This window comes from Phalaenopsis equestris, unplaced genomic scaffold, assembly GCF_001263595.1.
Source record: "Phalaenopsis equestris unplaced genomic scaffold, ASM126359v1 Scaffold000002, whole genome shotgun sequence".
Lineage (NCBI taxonomy): Eukaryota > Viridiplantae > Streptophyta > Magnoliopsida > Asparagales > Orchidaceae > Phalaenopsis > Phalaenopsis equestris.
Window position 1 is genome coordinate 33,991,562 of NW_018164444.1, and position 19,282 is coordinate 34,010,843.

The following is a 19,282-nucleotide window of genomic DNA, read 5'->3' on the forward strand; positions in this document are numbered from 1 at the left end:
TTTGTATGGTAAGGATTGTGAATACTATGAATCTTAGAAATACAAAACATATTGCATGAATGATGAACATGATGAGACTGAGGCTGTAAGAGGAAGAATCACTCGCATGAAATACACTAAAGTTACGATTGTGACATCTTATTAGTAGGTGTATATTATTCAGACTTATTGTTAGATTGATGATATTCACGTAAATTTCATGCATGTTATATAGTCAGAAAGACTGAAAGTGGATGCAAAAGAAAAGTATTTAGTTGCGGTTTTCTCATTTAATCTATTGATGAGTAAAAATTGAATAACTTATAAAAAAGTTAACAAAGTAGATGCTTGTGAGGTTACTTTAATGGGGCTAATTTTTTTGTTCTACACCAGTTGATTATTGTAAGTTTATTTCCAATATGGTGAAATAAACAAAATGTTCCTCGAACATTCTTAGTATAATCTTTTTTTCCCTTTCTGCTTTCTACAAGCAAAAAGTTAACAAACTTGAAGGCACTCGCTATTCCTTAAGAAGCTAAAATTACTAATTTGACAACTAAAGCACAATCTCAGTATAGCAATATCTTGCTAAGTTTAATCATCGACTTAAACGAAAACAAGAAAAGAATTTTTCAGGACTATACATGCTAAAAAAACTTTCAAAGAATTTCTCTTAAAAGTAATTTGGCTGAAAATTTGATTGGAAAACGTTAAGAAATAAACAGAGAAAAAACCTGTGTTAGAAAAAGATGACTTCAATAATGCCAACTGTTCACCGGTTGAAAGATCTGCCACAGTTACTGTGCCAAAATTAGATCCACCAAGTACTAACTGATCTTCAGTTAAAGCTAAGCATGAAACTGGCGCACCATGCATCCTGCAAATCAATTGATTGACAGCATTACAAAATGTTGCAAATGATATAAAATCTGTAATAGCACCAATTGTTCAAACAAGTAAACACAAATAAATAACTAAACAGTTAATCTCATTGTAAATAGAAATAGAGGAATGAGTCAAGCAAGAAACAAAATTTTCCAAAATAAACAGAATAACTCCAGCCTTTTGTAGCATGCGCATGAGATGTGTAATACACCAGAAGGCTACCGTGAATGCATTATAGCTAATTATCTTGTACAGATAACAAAGCAATAAAGTCATTCTTTAGCATCAAGAACAGTATGGTTTACAAGAGGTATGCAATGGATTCATAAATTCTGTTGAAAGTGTAAGTGTGGTAAAAAATTTTATAAATATAAACCAACCAAGGATCTATAAAAAAATTCACGTTTCTCCGGCACAGAATTTAATGCAAAATACAGAACACCTGAAAAAAAAAAATCAAATAAAAATAAATCTACAAAATCTCTACCACTTCAAGCAAATTTCCATGAACCTATCATCATTCTTAACGTCCAAATAACCAAAGCCAAAACAAGAGAAATCACAGCTTATGCAATTAAAAGAACATATCAGATTTACCTGAACCATCGCATTTACCTAATTATTCGAGTGCACCTCCCACTATACATATCAAATACATGGGCCCGACCATCATCACATCCAACCACAGCCTCAGGGTCGATATAACTAAAAACAAATTAAATATTATCAGAATAACAATTTAAATATGTCAGTAAAAGAAATCATTCATGTAGTAATAATATATGGAAACATGTATAGATTTCTATTTCAACTGCTTCATCAAGATAATCATTGCCATACTCGAACAATAGCTTATAAGTAAACGCTTGTCAATTCATGAAGAAATGGAAGCATAACAGGAATAGAAGATTTCCAGAATTAAACATTGCCAGCGTGCCAATGTTCCTAACTAGGTTATAAAAATCACAAAAAATTAAAAAATTATATGCATGAGAAAATACATAAAAAAATTAGGCAAATTTCATATTTATCCTTCATTAAGAAAATTCAAGTATTTATAGAATGATCATCGCCAACTAATATATATCACCTTGCACCCGGAGATTGGTAACCAAAGATGATACCCATATATCACTACAACAAAAGGTTATAACACTTTATATGGATGGCTTGGATATGTGTTTAGATAGTTGGCAAGTTTTGCATGAGAATGATTCAGGATTTTGATAGAAAACGGCACAGATTTCCACACAAAAGGACAAAAACCTACAATTCAAGAGGTTGGCTAGCTCTCCCAAATCCTACAATCCGAGAGATGGGAAATCTCTCCCAAACCCTAACCCTAAGATACAAGATCCAATCTCATGCATACCTAATCCAAACCTATTAGTGTCTATTTATACTAAACAATAAGAAATCATAAAAGACTCAATCACCCTTAGGCCAATAAAAGGCTAAAATGCCCCATAGGATAGGATTAAGTAACAACACTCCCCTCCCAGAAAAAATACATTGTCATCAAGATGGATGAAAGGAAACTGTTATTAGATTAAGCTTCCTTGCCTCCTCGTCACACATTATGAGAACCTTAATGTCCGGTCCTAGCAACGGTGTCCTAAAGAAAAGTTTTCATCACACAGAAAACATAACATCTTTGATTGTTTCTCTTGAATCTCTAACTCTGTAAGGTGCTTGAAGCTGACCGCCGGATGAGCCCCCATATTCTTCTACTTCAGCCCCTCCCCCTGAAATGACATTATATGAATCATCGATGTCGTGGTCGTCAAGGTACTCTTGTGTAATTATTCCATTGTGTTGCTTATGTCGGCTTTCATCTGGTTCTTGTCCTCCACCATCTGAGCTAGCTCCATCGTTTCCCCCAATCCCAGCGATCTCAATAGTCGAAGTGTTGCACACATGTAAGCTTTAGACCCTTCATTAAATTCTTCTCTAATACTACTTCAAAAATCTCCCCCAGCCGTCACGATAATAGCTCTAATCTCTGCCTATACTTCTTGACAGTCCCTTACTGATTCAATGCAAAGAATTGCTAGTGTAGGTCCACTTCCTAAATGGCTCAAAAACGTTTCAACAATCAATCCTTAAAATCTACCCATGAGCTGATCGGGCATCTAGCCTCCCTCTGTTGAAACCATGTTAGAGTCTTCCCCTCCAAACATAATCATGTTGTCATGAGCTTCTCCTCCTCATTTAGCCCATTCACTGCATTGTATCGCTTTATCTGATACAACCACTCATGTGCATCTTCCCCCTCAAAGGTCAACATCATCAACTTCCTTATGCACGAGTCTCCTCCTCAGTTTTATAGATTGAAGTTCATTCAGCACATGAAGCGGGGGTTGGTTTCCATTCTATCCTATATTGAATTCCTTTCATCCATAAATCTGGCTTGCCCATAATTAACCCACTATCCTCATAGGCTCCTGAATCACCTTTCACCAAAAGGGCTACAATAGCAAAAGAGGCAAGACCAGTTGGACACAACCCACTGCTCAGTGTCCTGCCTATCATGGTTCCTTACTCCAGATCGAAATTCTTCAAATTAATTTTCTCCGGCCCTGAATCGCATACCGTCACTTTCTGTTTGTTGACGCTCATTCCGAATATCTGGATGTTACGTTATTCCATCCAAGTGTTGTGGGTCGAGTCCACGCATGTCGTCGTCGCTCGATCTCCCTACAAGTTGAGACGGGTTTGTGTGCAGCTTGACGATATTCTTCATCATTTCATTTGGGGTTGTAAATCTACTCTCCATGGACAAAAATTGCCCTCCATGGACAAAAATCACCATTCTATCAACGAGAAACGCTCCTCCATTCTAACTCTGATTTAGTATATCTCTTCCTCCAATTTCTCCAAAGCATGTGCTTTCTTGGCCATGATTATTCCCCAAAAACTTTTCAATCACAAAAGATAAAAATAATGTATAAGTTGAAATCCCGCCATTGGCCACCAAGCTAGTTTGCATCACGATTGTATCATGATATTAGGCCACTTTGGCCCTTGATCCTGTCGTTTGCTTTCATATAGGTTAAATCAAGCGATTGTTCACTCTGTACCCTGCAATCCCTTCTTGTGATCTTATCACCAACTTCCCCAGCTAGTTCTTATCCTGCCTGTATCGCGATATTCAGCGCAAAATTCTGATTTGGCTTCCCTGCAATCCCAACGCTGCGATTAAGCTTCGCTGAGATCCCAGATAGCTTGATCGTGACTTTATCATAACAAGCAACAAGTTATGATCTCATCATCGCTTCCCAATTAGCTCTATCTCAACCGTATTGTGATCGCTTGGATCAATGTATGTTCTTCCCTAGGTATGCGATCGCGGCTCTATCTTAACGAGAAGCTAGTTAGATCATGCCAACTTCCTAGCTCTAGATTTGATCGATTCAGATGCCCCAATCTACGACCCCTTCCATGTTTCCCTTTTTTCTTCTAAGATAGAATGCTCTGATACCAATTTAATAGAAACTGAGATTGATTTCCACATAGAAGTTAAGACAGAACCAATTACTTTCCTCAATAACAAAAAAAATACAACATATAAAAGATAAACACCTACAATTGGAGAGGTAGGTAAGCTCTCCCAAATCCTACAATTTGAGAGGAAGGAACCATTTCCCAAACCCTAACCCTAAGATAGAAGACCCAATCTCATGCATATTTAAACCTAACCTATTAGGATCTATTTATACTAAACAATAATAAATAATAAAAGATTCAATTGCCCTAGGGTTAACAAAATACTAAATTGCCTCTTAGGCTAGGCCATAGAAACGGATTTTTATTGATGAAGAATGAAAGGAACAAATTTTTAAAGTACTTGAAGTTTGGATAACAAAGCAAAAGTGGTATAACATGATCACATTCCTTTTAGGTTAGGTAAAAATCTTTAAGTACAATTCAATATTTTTTCAAAATTCGAGAGGAAATCAACTTTTCCCTCAACATTGTCAATCATCCTCCTCATAACCCGATCTAAAATTCACAATGAGTCGGGAAAAAAAATTAATAATATAATTCATTTCTTGGGTGATTTTACCAATAAAAAAGAGATTGCAGAAAATTTTGGGAACCAATAGGACTAAATTTAAAACAATGAAACAAGGGATCTTGAATGTCATAATGCTGGTTAATTGGGACGGAAGTTTCTCCACAACTCTTGCAATGTAATTCTTAAATCAATGACGTACTTTGTTAAAAAAGGAGATTCTTTGCCATGTGATCATAAGCTCACGACTCCACAATCCAGAATTGAGAATTTCAATTTTTGAATTAAATGCATTCAAAATTATGCCGATTTGAGTAATAAATTAGGTATTGTTTACAGGTTTAATCCTTTTTTTTTTTGAGTTGGATGAACATATTTTGGTTTTTTTCTTTATTAAATAGGGATGGTGTTTATTTTTTAGAATTATTGTTAGTTACAAAAAAATCACAACCTTATTTTTTAAGTTTTTAATCAGCAAACTTCGATATAGCTCACAATTTTTTTGTTTTATGTATCCAAACTTACGACAATGATCATACCAATGCCATTTTATGCTGTAAAATTTTCATTGAAGATACACAACTTGCGAAGTAAGCATCAAGGATTCAAAGCAAGCTAAAGCTCATTAATTTCCCATCATCATCTTTTTTTTGTGATGTCCTTCTCCTGGACTTCACAAAATACTCCTAAATGAGTAAAATATCAAAATAATCTATTGATGTCAAGACCTGGCCCGGGAGCTTGGATTATCGAGGCGGGATCTGACAATCGGAAAGAAAACTATCTAACAATTTCATTTCGTAAATAAAATGATACAAACCGCAAAAGAGTCATTTTATTTCATAAAACTTTAATTTACAACAATTTATTTATGCTTAAACTTTTACAACTCACAAAACATAAAAACTAAAGTGTAATACCAATCAATCTGAGCCCCTCGGTGTTTGTACACGTTCTCCTTAGGATCCATCTATCCTATAACAGGTTTTCCTATAAAATATTAGCAACTCAATGTGATATTTAGTGGGAAAATATTTTTAAATTATAATAATTCTCATTTTAAAATATTTTGTAAAAATTAAAATAAATAGCAAAAGTCTGAGCAGAAAAAATAAACATTAATGAAAGCAATTTCTATTTATTTTTATTTATTTATGTTGCAATTTTTGTTATTAAGACTCACCGTCTAAAAATATGTGTTCACCTTTTTCAAGCCCACCAAAAAGATATGCATTCTCTTCTATTTCTATTTTCATTTCCATTTCGTGCAGAAGTTCATACCTTCCCAAGCCCGTAATAACTTGGGGTAACTCCATATGCATGCATATATCACATTTTATTTATTTTCGTACATTTAGCATTAAAACATGAACTTTTGCATTTAAAAAGAAATTGGAAACAGTAAAACATATATAATTATTTTCGTAAATAAATAGAATTAAAATTAAAATGTATTTACCCACTTATATAGTTTACAGTCACTTGGTTTTTCTTGATCAAGTTATGACTTTAGTGCACTTATAATAATAATTTAACAATTATTAGCCTTCATCACCAGTTTTGCTTTTCTCTCACATAAATTCTAACCTAAATACTTACACATTTTCATTTGCCTTTTATTTAATTAAATCACCAATTTCAGTGGTATTAGAATATTTTAATTGCTAGTAATAGCCATTATTTATTTCTGATTATTCTTTCTGATTATTCTGAGTTATTTCCTTCCTTTTTCAATCATATTCTGTTTTTATTTCCTTCCTTTTTTAATATATTATTTTTTTATTCCTTTCCTTTCTAGTTGATCCTGTAATGATATACCCCTCTTTATATCAACAAGAAAGAATCTTGGTTTTATTCCAACATGGTATTAGAGCATTGGTCCTAACCTAGGCTGTCGAGCATCTCTTTGTCGCCGACAGGTTTGTCTCTCTGTCTAGATAACCTCTGTCCACCAGCTAGTCTATCCAGATCTACTCCGCTGCTTGATTCCTCTGGCAATTCCTTTGTCTGCTTTCGCTGGTGATTCCACTAATAATATAAGCACCTGCTTTCTTCCCAGTCACTGGATGATCCTTCAAAACCGTCGATCCGGCCTCCTTGCGCCAGGTGACTTCCTCCCAACTAACGAAACTCCTTCCTAAGAGCTTGCTCTTCCTCCAGATTCACCGGATTTCCTCTGTTCTGCCCGCCAGTGCTTATATTTCAGTCGGTTGAGGGTTCAGTCAAGCCAAAACTTCTTCCCGAGGACAGCAATATCTATACCATAATCTTCCAATGTCCCATCAACCCAACATTTCGTTTGGCTCAGTCGAGACCATGGTGGACTCCTCCATCAATGAATCGTCATCGGAAGGGGTTCTTGAGTCCACCGACAGATAGATCAATTCCAAACTTTGTTCCCATGCAAACTGGAGGACATGAAACAACATGCACTTCTTGATCACAACCCATCAACTAAATGGAAATAACTTTCTCCAATGATCCCAATCAGTGTCTTAGTTCATCAAAGGACGTAGGAAATACGACCATCTCACTGATATGATCTGTGAGCTTCCAAAGACTGATGCGACGTATGAAGCATGGGAATTGGAGAATTCCATGGTCATGTCAAGATTGATCAACTCCATGGGGACTTCGAATGTCCGATCATATATGTTCATTCCTTCCGTTAGTGCTCTCTGCATGACAGTTCATGATACCTACTCAGATGTAGGGAATTACAGCCAATTCTATGAGGTGTCCAAGAAAATCCGTAAAGCAAAACAAGAATCCAAGACCATGGCCCAGTACTACAATGACTTAGTTGCATTATGGATGAAAGGCGACCTATATTATGACTAAACTTGGGAATCTCTCATTGACCTATCTCTCTTCCATAAAATTATAGAAAATGATTGTATGCTCCAATTTCTAGCAAACCTCACTAAAGGTCTTTATGAAGTCTAGGGAACTTCTTCATTCTACTCGTGTTGCTTTCACCGAGATTCGTCGTGAAGAGAGCCGAAGAAATGTGATTAGAATCTCACGTGTGATTACTGTCACAAGCCCAACCACACTCGTGATAAGTGTTGAAAGCTCCACGGAAAACTTGCATCTAAACCTTCAGTCAAATCTTTCGTTGCCAAGTATCTCGCTAATGCATCTGAATCCAACACGGTACAACCGACCTCTACCCAGAACAATTCAAAATCCTCCAACACTCTTAAGAGCCACATGGAGCACCTAATCAAGTTGCTTGGATCCATCAACTTCTTCCAACGCTCTTTTTCAGTCTGTCAACCTCCCACATTCGTCAAGGTACCAATCCTATGACACTCATTTCTTTTGCCCCTTCTAGCCCATGGATCATTAATTCAGGTACCACGGACCACAAGACTGGAAGCCCTCAAGTCATTTCAACATATTATCCATGCTGCAGGAAAGATACTATTAAAATTGTTGACGCGTCATAAAGTTCCATTGTTGGTAAATGGTCTGTCAACAGTTCTAACTCTGGAATCTGTGTTACATGTACCTCTACTGAAATCTAATATTTATTTGTCAGTAAGCTGACATGTAAAATTGATTGCATTGCTCACTTATCCTTTGATGTCTGTGTCTTTTAAGATCGTTGTTCGGAGAGGATGATTGAAATTGCTAAATGGGTTGTCGGGCTCTACTTCTTCCAAGAGAAAAGCATGGAGAACAAAAACACTTCACCCAGTAGTTGCAGTTTATCTCAGTCCATTGAACATCCTATTATGTTGTTACATTGTCGTTTGGGTTAACATAGTTTCCAGTATTTAAAACAATTGTATCCATTGATGTTTTCTAATAAAAGTCATTCTAATTTCAAATGTGAAACATGTCAGTTAGCTAGGTATTATCGTGTTCACAGCGATGGTTGATTGATGACCACACTCTATGACATGGGTCTATATATTTAAAGATAAATCTAAAGTTGCTGTCAATTTCAAAAACTTTCACACCTTCATTTTGACTCAATTCAAAACTCTTATTCAAGTCCTTTGGACTGACAATGGTTGTGAATTTTTTAACTCTATTTTAGGAGAATTCTTGATAAGTAAAGACAATCTCCATCATAGCTCCTGTACCGACACTCAACAAAATATGGTAGTTGAGAGAAAAAACCGACATCTCCTCGATTTTACTTGCTCTATCATGTTACACTTTAATGTTTCAAAACATTTATGGAATGAAGTCATTCTTCCCACCACTTTTCTCATCAATAGAAAAATCCCTAAAAAATTCACAACTTTCGTACTCTTTTAGCCGCTTTGAGATCGTTTTTTCTTAAAAATGGGGTCTTCTCAAGTTTAGATCCCAAAATTTTTTTGTGCATACCCTTTTGTTCGGAATAGTTTAGATCACATGTCCATAAAATGAGTTTCCTCAGGATACTCTGTCACTCAAAAGGGGTATCAGTGCTTTGACCTGCAAGCAGAAGGTCTATGTAAGTGCTAATGTCTCCTTATTTGAAAGTGTTCTCTACTTTCCTAACTCGGACTCAAGTGAGGGGAAACTAGAGTTCTTGGACACAGCTCTTTACGCTACTCCCGTGGATATTCCGCCTACGCCACTTACCATCGAGAAACCCTTTGTTCCTTTGGTTTCACCCACCACTCCAAGGAGATATGCCCCTTTGGGTTCACCAATCAATCCTTCCACTATCTATGTTTACACTCGACGCACTCGTTCTGATGCACCTGCTCAGGAGCTCGCTAACCCGTTGTTGGACTCTGACTCCCCTCCGGATGACATCCTTAGCACTGCTCCTACCCTCATAAGGAAATTAATTCCTCTAGTAAGGTACGCAGTCAAACATGCTCTCTCTATCCTATGACAAACTATGCTTCTTTTTGCAGATTATCAACTGCCTACAAAGCATTTATTACAACCCTGATCAATCATCAGTTTCCATCTATTATTTAGGTTGCTTCAGCAAACTCAGCCTGCAAAGCTGCTGTTATTGAGAAAAAAAATGCCCTAAAGAGGAATCATACTTGGGACAATGTCGATCTTTCTCGGGGAAAGAAACCAGTGGAAAGTCCGTGCAAACACTAGAGGGGGAAGTGCTTGGCCTAATAAATCTCGTCTTCAATAAGCCATGTAGTTGGCTCTTATGTTTTTGCAGCTCCTTAATTGACATCTTGTAAGGTGTCTGTCACCAATTATGCACCCGGTATTAAATCAATAGAGAAATATATCATTCTTTTTAGAGTCAAACCTAACAAATCATCTAAGAAGACCTTTGAGTACTCATTTACTACCGGTATATCCTCCAACTTCTTTAGCTCTTTTGTAACATCACTAACTTGAGTTAAGGAGCCTTGGTACCATTTTGCTAATAGTTTGAAAGCCTTCAAGTTGGATATCATTAGAGATATGACTCATCTATCTCCTACAACTTGAATTTTTCTTCTCTAGAGATATTAAATTTGATTATCTTTTTAGAGCAATATATAGTTATAAAATGGTTAGATAGTCAATTCATCCCTGGAATAACTTCAAATTCGATTAGTGGCAACACTACCAAATTTGTCTTCAAGTTTCTAACACAGATAGTCAAGTCCCACAATAGCTTCTACCAGACATTAAGTGAGACCCAATTGATTGAATGAATGATAAGGCATCAAGCATTTTGAATGAGTTCAATCATTTAGAACTAACAAAATATTAAAAAATAAAGGAATTTGATACTCTTGTATCAAATAGAGTTCTAATCAATATGTTTTAAAAAGAGTGTGATACTCTTGTATCTCCTAAATCATTCAGAATTTTTTCTTCACCAATAGGACTGGATTGGAGAAGGGGCTCATTGGGCTGATAATCCCAGTTTCCAGCATCTCTCGAATCAACTTATCTATCTCATCCTTCTGAATATGAGGATGTCGATATTATTTGACACTGATAGGGAAGACACCCTCTTCTAACGTAATTGTGTGCTCGTCCTTTCTCGATGGTGGTAAACCATTGGGCTGCTAAAAGATGTTCGTAAACTGCTATAGGGGTTTTTGGACCTCTTCGGGAAACTCTGTCAACTCAGGATCTCGGAACTCCACAATGCTCTACAACTCTACTAAGTAGCCCATTCTTGCTCCCCATAATGATTTGACCATGGTTTAGAGCGAGACCATGGTTTTACATAAGCTAGCATCTCCTCTCAACATCACCTTCCTACCCTCCACCTGGAACTCCATCATCAAGCATTTCCAGTTCTCCTTCATCTCCTCAAACGTTTGTAGCCATTTTAACCCCAGAATCTCATATGTGCTACCTAGTCCAAGCAAAGGAAGTCCTTTGCCACCTGTAAACCATGTAATGTCAAAACCAACTCCTTGCAAATTCCCTAACTTTCTCCGCCTTCCCTATCCCCATCATGACGCTGAAACTCCCTGTAGTCGCCAGCTCCAACCCAAACTGATCCACGACCTGATTTGAGATAAAATTATGTGTGACCCCACTATCCACCAGCACCACAATCAAATGTTCCCTGATAAGCACCGTCACTTTTATGATGTGATTCGGAGTAAATCTCACCAACTGAATTCTGCGACACATCCGCTACATCCAAGTGCAGATGCTCCTCCTCCACCACATCTTTCCCTGATTCTTCACTCTCTGTTTCATCTTCCTGAACTAAAAAAATTTGAAGGGCGCGCTCCTTGCAACCCCAGACTGGGCATACCTCTCCTCACAGCGATAACATTATACATTTGCTCTTTTATCTTGCATGTTTGCATCGACGCTTGAAATTGCCCCCACAACGAGTCCTCATATTATTCTCCTTTGGCATTATTTTTCATAAATGACATCTGGGCCCTCAGTATCATGGTCATCAAGGCACTCTTGTAGAATCCTTCTATATTGTCACCCTTACTGGTCTTCTCTACTTGTTTCTTGTCCCATCATTTGAGAGAGCTCCATCATCTTCCCCAACCCACGCAATCTCAATGGTCGGATGACCACTAGAATGTCGGACTTCAGGCCCTTCAAGAAGCTCCCTTCTAGTCCTATTGCAAAAATACCCCTCAACCACCCTGACAAGAGTTTGAACCTCCTCCTGCACTCTGTGATTGTCCCCTCCTGAGTTATAGCATGGAATTGCTCAAATAGGTGTCATTCCCGGATGGCTTGGAAACGCTTCAACAAGCAATCCTTGAACTCCTCACACGAATGCATCGAATACCTTGGCTCCATCCACTAAAACTACGCTAGTGTCTTTCCCTCCAAACATAATCCCGCCGCCATGAGCTTCTCTTCCTTAGTCAACCCATTGACTGCAAAATAGCACTCCACCTGATACACCAACCCATGTACATCTTCTCCTTCAAAGAACAATATCTTTAATTTTTTGACCATCCCATCTACACCCTAACTTCCACTTCCTCGGGTGTTTCCCCCACGGTAACTAGGGTGAAACTCTCTCCTTCAATCAATGACCCCACTGTCGATTCCCTCCCTCTTTCATGCTCTTTCGTGCACCTTGCACCATTCCTTCAATTTTCAACCCAGCCCCCTCTATCGAGTGAAACCCCCTTTCTTTGCTACCATCCCTTCAAGATCTTGCTCTGATACCAATTTGCTACGATCCTGAACCAAAATCAACAAGCAAACAACGACGAAATTGTAATACATAGGTGGAGAAACTCAAACGAGTGCCGCTCTTATGAAAACCAAAAGAAAACAAGCAAGATACAAAGATGATCTACTGTTCAAGAGATAAATCGTCTCTCTCACAAAACCTAGACGTCACTAAGAACGCCGCAGGAAAAGAAAATTGCAGCCAACAAAACATACAAAAGAAAAAAAATCAAAGTTGTAGGTTATTAGCCTTAATATAATCCTCTCGCGGGACTTCAACCTTCCCCCCAAATTCCTCCAATTTCTCCTTGCATCCTTATTGTTCGTTAGATTCTTCGGTCATTGGATCCTTCGGTTGTTAAGCCGATCAGCTCTTGGACAAGCTGGATGGGCCAATCATCAGTTACTCGATGGGTACCGCTAACAGATGCTTCAATGCTCTTTTGAAATTTTCTCGCTCTTGATGAAGAATGAAAATCACAAATTTTGCTCTAATTTTTCATTAGGCTCATTTCTCACAAAGATGTGTTTATTGATTAGATACAACACTCATGTTATTGGTGGTAATAATAATATTATTATCCTTTATGTTTGAATACAGTTCCCAAAAAATTCAGCAAATCAAGTTTATTAATTTAAATTAATTTGAATGTAACGGTTAAAAATATAATTGGAAATTAATATAATTTTGTTAATCACGTTCAAAAGAGATAAAAATGAAATTGATATTTAAAGCTTGGAGGAGTCATTGGAGATAAAACCTGAAAACAATTCATACAAGTACTAGGCTGCTCTTCATTATACATGCATGTCGTTATGAAATAGAATTTATGCAAAGCAATGAGATACGAATTTGAATATGTTGTGAGATATGAAAGGGTGCATATTCATTAATATATGCCTTTTAAGCAATTCAAAACTCTTATAATCGTTAACAGAAAATGGAAATTCTTAAAATGTTCTAATATAGTTTTATTCAATATAAATTGTATGCATTTAAAGTCTAACAAATAAAGGTGTAAATCATTTCAATGTTCAAAGAAATACATGGAAATATATGGAAATATATGGGTTGGAACTAAGCTTAACGTCTATATATTTAATCATATATTTTAATGGGAATAAATTACAGCATATTAACCAATACAATAAAGTTTATGTGATAGGATTTGCATGAAAAAAAATGGCAAGTAATGATCCATTCTTCAAAGGGTTTAACGAATGAATAAAAATAATACATAAATTTATAAAAAATAATGAATTAAAGCATTAAGTAAATAGTATTCACTTTGACAAAAAAGTAAAAAAAAATAATTTTTTTTCTGATTGCTGCAGAAATTTCAACAAATGAAAATAATATTTTAGCTTTAAAGAAATTGGATATTAAAATTTAAAAATATAAAATCATAAAATAATAATGTGACATTTTTGTTGATGATTTTCTAACAAGTTTTGAATTATTCAATAATTTAAAATGTATTAACCTTATTTTTTTATTATACTTCAATAAATATAACTAGCTAAACATAAATCATAATTCTAGTTTGAGTGTCTCGAACATGAGTATTTGGATAATTGAGCTTACTTTGATCATCTCGAGATCCAAGCTTCCTTTATGTAGATAATCGCATGATCCTAAAATTTCTTCATAATAAAATATTAGACATTACCATCATGTGTTATCATAAAAAATTATAAGAGTCGACACCTACTTTGTGATCTAAAGCCCCATTCCAATAAATTGACTAGCATAAAGCCAAAAAGCCCATTAAATTGACCTTGCCTTACCAGCAGGACAAAGTAGAGACCCATTAAATTAACTTGATTTTTTCTAGGAACTATTTTGATTGAAAGAAAAGGTAGAATTTTCAACAAAAATAACAGGGATGGCAAATTTTTTTGATTTGACATCCGGTCCTTAGTTTAGTTCTAGTTTGAAATCCATTTTGCATTTCTCTTATGATCGAAAATTGTTGGAAAGAATTGTATCTGATAATTATTCTAATTCTTAAAATACTCATGCATTTCCTCTCCTTTTGTACTTTTTTTGTCGCGTATTTATTCTTTTCATAAAAAAGGTTCATCCTAGCCTTGCAAATAAAAAAAAAGGCGCTGAAAAACATCCTTAAAACAAGTATATGATTAAACTGACCAATAACTGTGTTTTCAAAGAGTTAAGCACAATGTGATGCACAGAAATTTTTTTTTGCCTTAACGCGCAAAGCACTTCTACCAACTAGAGATTTATAAGTTGCAATCATATATACAAGTATTATGTACACTTAATAATTATTTAATTAACCAAACTAAACACATAAAGTAATAATTAACAACAAATAGAATGATAGGTTCAATAAGAGTAATTTCTAACTAGTGGAAAACAAAAAGCAATAGATAGCACGAGACGAGAGTGTGTGAAGGTTAGGCATAAACATGCTTGAGAAGAAGTTTGTAAACGAAGTTACTATCACCAAAAACAAAAACTAGTGAGAAGAGTATATGAGCTATGTTGACCTCATTTTTTTAGGTCATTTCTTTTCCTTAGGGTCTTAGGATCTAGCTCTAGGAGTTCCTATTGACCATCTTAGAAACTCTATTGACCATCTTAGAAAACTAGAATTGGGACCCACCATTTTTAGAAATTTCAGTCACTTCATATTTTTCTTTGATGTCTAACATTTATGGCACAAGACCATCGTCTTATGAACGAGCAGTTATGGGTTATTTTGTGAAGACTTTGAAGACTTAAAGGAAAAGAGGAAAAGTTCTTAATATGACTCCAAGCCTCAGGAAAACACTGTCACGACCTTTTTCTCCACATACACACACAAAATGCACAAAATTCACTGAATTGCACGAGGTCGGACTTCATTTGAACCTAAATAAAGGGTGAAAATGAGAACTTCTCTGAACGACCTCTAATGACAAAATGGACTGCGTCAACGCGTCCGGGACACCAATTTTAGTAGGAAATGACACCCATATTGCCATATTTTCGACACGAGAAAATTTGCACGCAAATCAATGAATTAGTCAAAATGACCTCTGACGACAAAACGGACCACGCCAGCATGTCCGGAACGTCAGAATTACTTAAAAATAATACCTATTTTGTTATGTTTTGATGCATGAATAAAACACAAATTAAAATTTTATTTTTCAAAATATTAAATATTTTCTTTTATATAAATATCCTTAAATTATATTTATATTAAACCTAAGCCTGATTTAGGTTTTTCACCCGCACTCCCTCCCTCTGTTCGGCCTGATCACGGGTGCGAACAGGGCTTACGCTCGTTGGCTCTCCCTCTCGCCTCTGTGCCCTAGCTTCACGACGGATCCACGCGGCGACGCTTTCCCCTCCCGTCTCTTCCCCTTCGCTACATGGCACGACAGCCGTTCGGCTCTCCAATTGGCCGTTCGACGCTCCTCCTACTCGAGGCTACGCACTCTCCCCCTTTAATTACGACTCTTCCTTTCCTCTTTTCGGTTGGTTGGCTAGGGCGGCAAACGGTTAACATTCTATTTTCTTTTCTTTGTCTTTTGGCTTCCTGAGGAATAGGTCTGGTGTGTGTGAAGGGTTGTTAGAAGTTTTTCTGAAAAAAAAAAAAGTAGAGTGTTCTTGAGAGAAAAAAAATTTTTAGAGGAACTTGGCATTTTCTTTCTTCCTTTTTCACAGTTAGCAAACGGATTTACTCCTTTGTTGTTCGAAAGAATATTTCCTTCCTCTCTGTCGTTCGAAGATTTTGCGGCTTTGGGGACTAAAAAACCGGGGAGAGAAACCCGAGAAGAGCTTTTGCGTGAGGCTTTCAGGCGAAATTTCTGTGTGGTGTTTTTTTCAATCCTATTTTTAATGCTTTGCTTTAAGTCTGCACTAAAGAAGTATTTTTCTTCTTCTCCTCTATTTTGCTGCCTTGCTCGAAACATGTTATTGGAAATGTTAAAATAGAAAAAAAATGCTTGCATAAGGCTCTGATTTTGTCTTGTCTAGTGACTCATGATAATAAGCAATTGAATGTCTTAACGGAAGTTTATTTCAAAGTTTAAGCATGAATATTTGCTTAGGATGGTGGGAAATGAAGCATATATATCAGTTTCCCTTACTTTTCTTTTGTTTGAAATATGTGGAAGCATTGATAGAGCATTTAAAAAAAATGCATTTTAATTCCTCATAAATGTCTATGGCAAGCATGTGTGGGCTATCTTTATTTTCCTTACTTGAAGCACTTAAAAGCATGGCTAAGGTGATCTTGTAATGTATTTTTCTCTTTTAGAAATACATATGGAAAAACATATTTGGGGCTGCCTCTATTAATTTCATTGCTTGAAATGTTTGGAAGCATGAAATACATGTTGGAAATTGTTTTATGAGATGAAACATGTATTTGGGGGCTCATTCTTGCTTCTAATGCCGCCCCTTTACTGCAATACATGTTGGAAATTGTTTTATGAGATAAAAAAAATATGTTTGGGCCTCATTTCATGTTCCTCTTGCTCTTCCCCTTTGTTCGAATGATTGTTGGAATGAAATTATCGAAACTTTCATTGTTGATATTCATGCTCACAATAAATGCTGAAAAATATGTTCACTTTTGGTCAATTTGGTGGTCTCAGTCTCGGCCTTAGCTTTTTCTTCAAGGTTTAATTGGAAACATGCTTCCTGTTTTGTCCCATGTATTGGACTCGGTTTGCCATTTTTCTTAGGCTCGGTTGTGGCTTTATGGAATTTGATTTTTATGACCCTATTTTAACCTATTTAGTGGGATCGAATTGAACTTCTTTTGGGATTAAATGTTTATTGGAAATGCTCTCACTTGTTTTGCCTCTTTACTGAGTTTGGGTTAGCCTTTATGCTGCTTGGTTTTGCCCATGTACTGAGCTCGGTTTTAGCCTTCTTCTAGGTTGAATTTAATTGAAAGTTTTGTATTAATTTTTAGCCCACTTGGTAGGCTTGGTTTGAGCTCTTTTCGAAATCAAATTTAATCCTGGAATATTTCTCTATTTTTGCTCCCTTTAACTAGATTTGGTTCAGCCTCTTTGCTGCTCGGTTTGCCCATTTTTTTGGGCATGGTTTGGCGGTTGTTTTGCTCCTCTTCTAGTATCTACCCGTGAGCTTGTTTAGAGCTTATTTAAGTTTGGTTTGGGCATGGTTTGGTAGTTGTTTTGCTCTTCTCCCAAATTTTACTTATGAGCTTGTTTGAGGCTTGGTTTGGTGGTTGTTTTGCTCCTCTTCCAGGTTCTACCCGTGAGCTAGTTTAGAGCTTATTTAAGTCTGGATTGGGGTTGGTTTGGTGGTTGTTTTGCTCCTCCCTAATTTTACTTATGAGCTTGTTTGAGGCTTGGTTTGGTGGCTTTGTTGGCTTAATAGGCTTTGGTTTGCTGCTTTGCCATAAGCCTCATGTAAGTCTCATTTAGTGTTTACTACTTTAAGATTGCCCTCGGGTTGTCCTTGACCGTGAGTTGGATTTGAAGCTGGCTTATTGTCTTTGTGATACTTGTCACTTTACCCGTGAGCCCTCCTCTCTTTTGGCCTTACCCATAAACTTTAACTTGTGATCTCTTGGTGGAATGGATTGAGCTAGTGAGTGTTTCTCTCTATTACCTTGGACACTTATATGGATAAGTTCATGTTTATGAAATAAAAAAAAATGATGAAAAAAAAAGGATTTTTGCTTAAATATGGAGCTGAATGGAATTGATATTGGTATAGCTTTTGGAAATTTGGAAATTCATTCCTTATGGATTATTCTCTCTTGTTTTGTGACATATGAAAAGTTTTTTTTTTGAAATTTTGTTTCAAGAAATTGTAAACTTAATATAAATTGAATTCATGCGGGGGTTGGAAATGCGCAAGATTGACATTTGGAAAGGATATCCTTCTAGGGATTGATCCAATCATTTTCTTTTTAATGAATTTAAACGTTTTAGACCGATATATTCATGATTTCATTTTAAGCTTCACTGATTTGACTTGATTTTAAAAAATGGATCGGTCACCTTCTCGTTCGTTTTGTTTTCCTTTTTTTAACGGTCAAGTTAAAAATGTGAATTTCTGATTTAATTATATTCAGAAATGATTCATAGTCTTAAGAGAAATATGAGAAAAGAAAAATGAGAGGAAATTAAAAATATAATTTGGATCTTCGAGATGATAAAACCTAAAGAGGGGATAAAATAGCGAACCATTTACCGTTCCTATGAAAGATAAAATTGTAAATTGGAAGAATAGTTGAGGGTTGAAAGAAAATAAGAGTTTAGATAACGATTAGGGACATGGATTGAAAGATCAGTAGACCTGCACTAAGGTCCCTTAAGCTTTGAATCAACTTAAATTCAACTACCCTAACTAGGATTGAAGCACACTTCACAACCCTTTTTGCCAAAACTATAGGTTCACCCTTAGGTTTTAGGAGCCTGATAGAGAGTTAAGCTTGATCTAAAAAAAAATGTTCGAGGATTAATTGAGGGACACTTAATTGAGGTTAGACACTTTAGAACACTTCAAGTTTAAACTAAAGTGTAGGCTTCCTAGGACTTAGGAGCACACCTTAAGAGAGAGTTTATCATCCTAATGTTTAAATGATCCTAAGAAGCCATACATCTGACCCCAGTTCATGATATAATTAGGACACTGGGCACGAGGGTGCACTAGATTGTGATTCATGACTGATTTAATTAAATCAAATAATGGAATTCTTGCCTTAACTTGACCAAAACTGAAAACCAATGCTCCGGGATTTGAGTTTGTCTTACACTCAGATCCTCCTGGCGATTAGGGAAATCCCCAATATCACATATAAATCTCATATTCTTGGTCCT

The 19,282-nt window shown here is 36.2% G+C and overlaps 1 protein-coding gene across 4 annotated transcripts in view; it reads right to left on the reverse strand.

Moving 5' to 3' along the window:
* LOC110030580 (F-box/WD-40 repeat-containing protein At3g52030) overlaps nucleotides 1-19,282 on the reverse strand; it is a 58,804-nt gene that overhangs the window by 2,289 nt on the left and 37,233 nt on the right. For all 4 annotated transcript variants that reach the window (XM_020733371.1, XM_020733363.1, XM_020733356.1 and 1 more), the window contains exons 7-8: nucleotides 1,480-1,569; nucleotides 714-856 (exon numbers count right to left, since the gene is read on the reverse strand). In XM_020733371.1, the coding sequence (XP_020589030.1) occupies nucleotides 714-856; nucleotides 1,480-1,569 (233 nt within the window). The remainder of the gene's footprint in view (nucleotides 1-713; nucleotides 857-1,479; nucleotides 1,570-19,282) is intronic.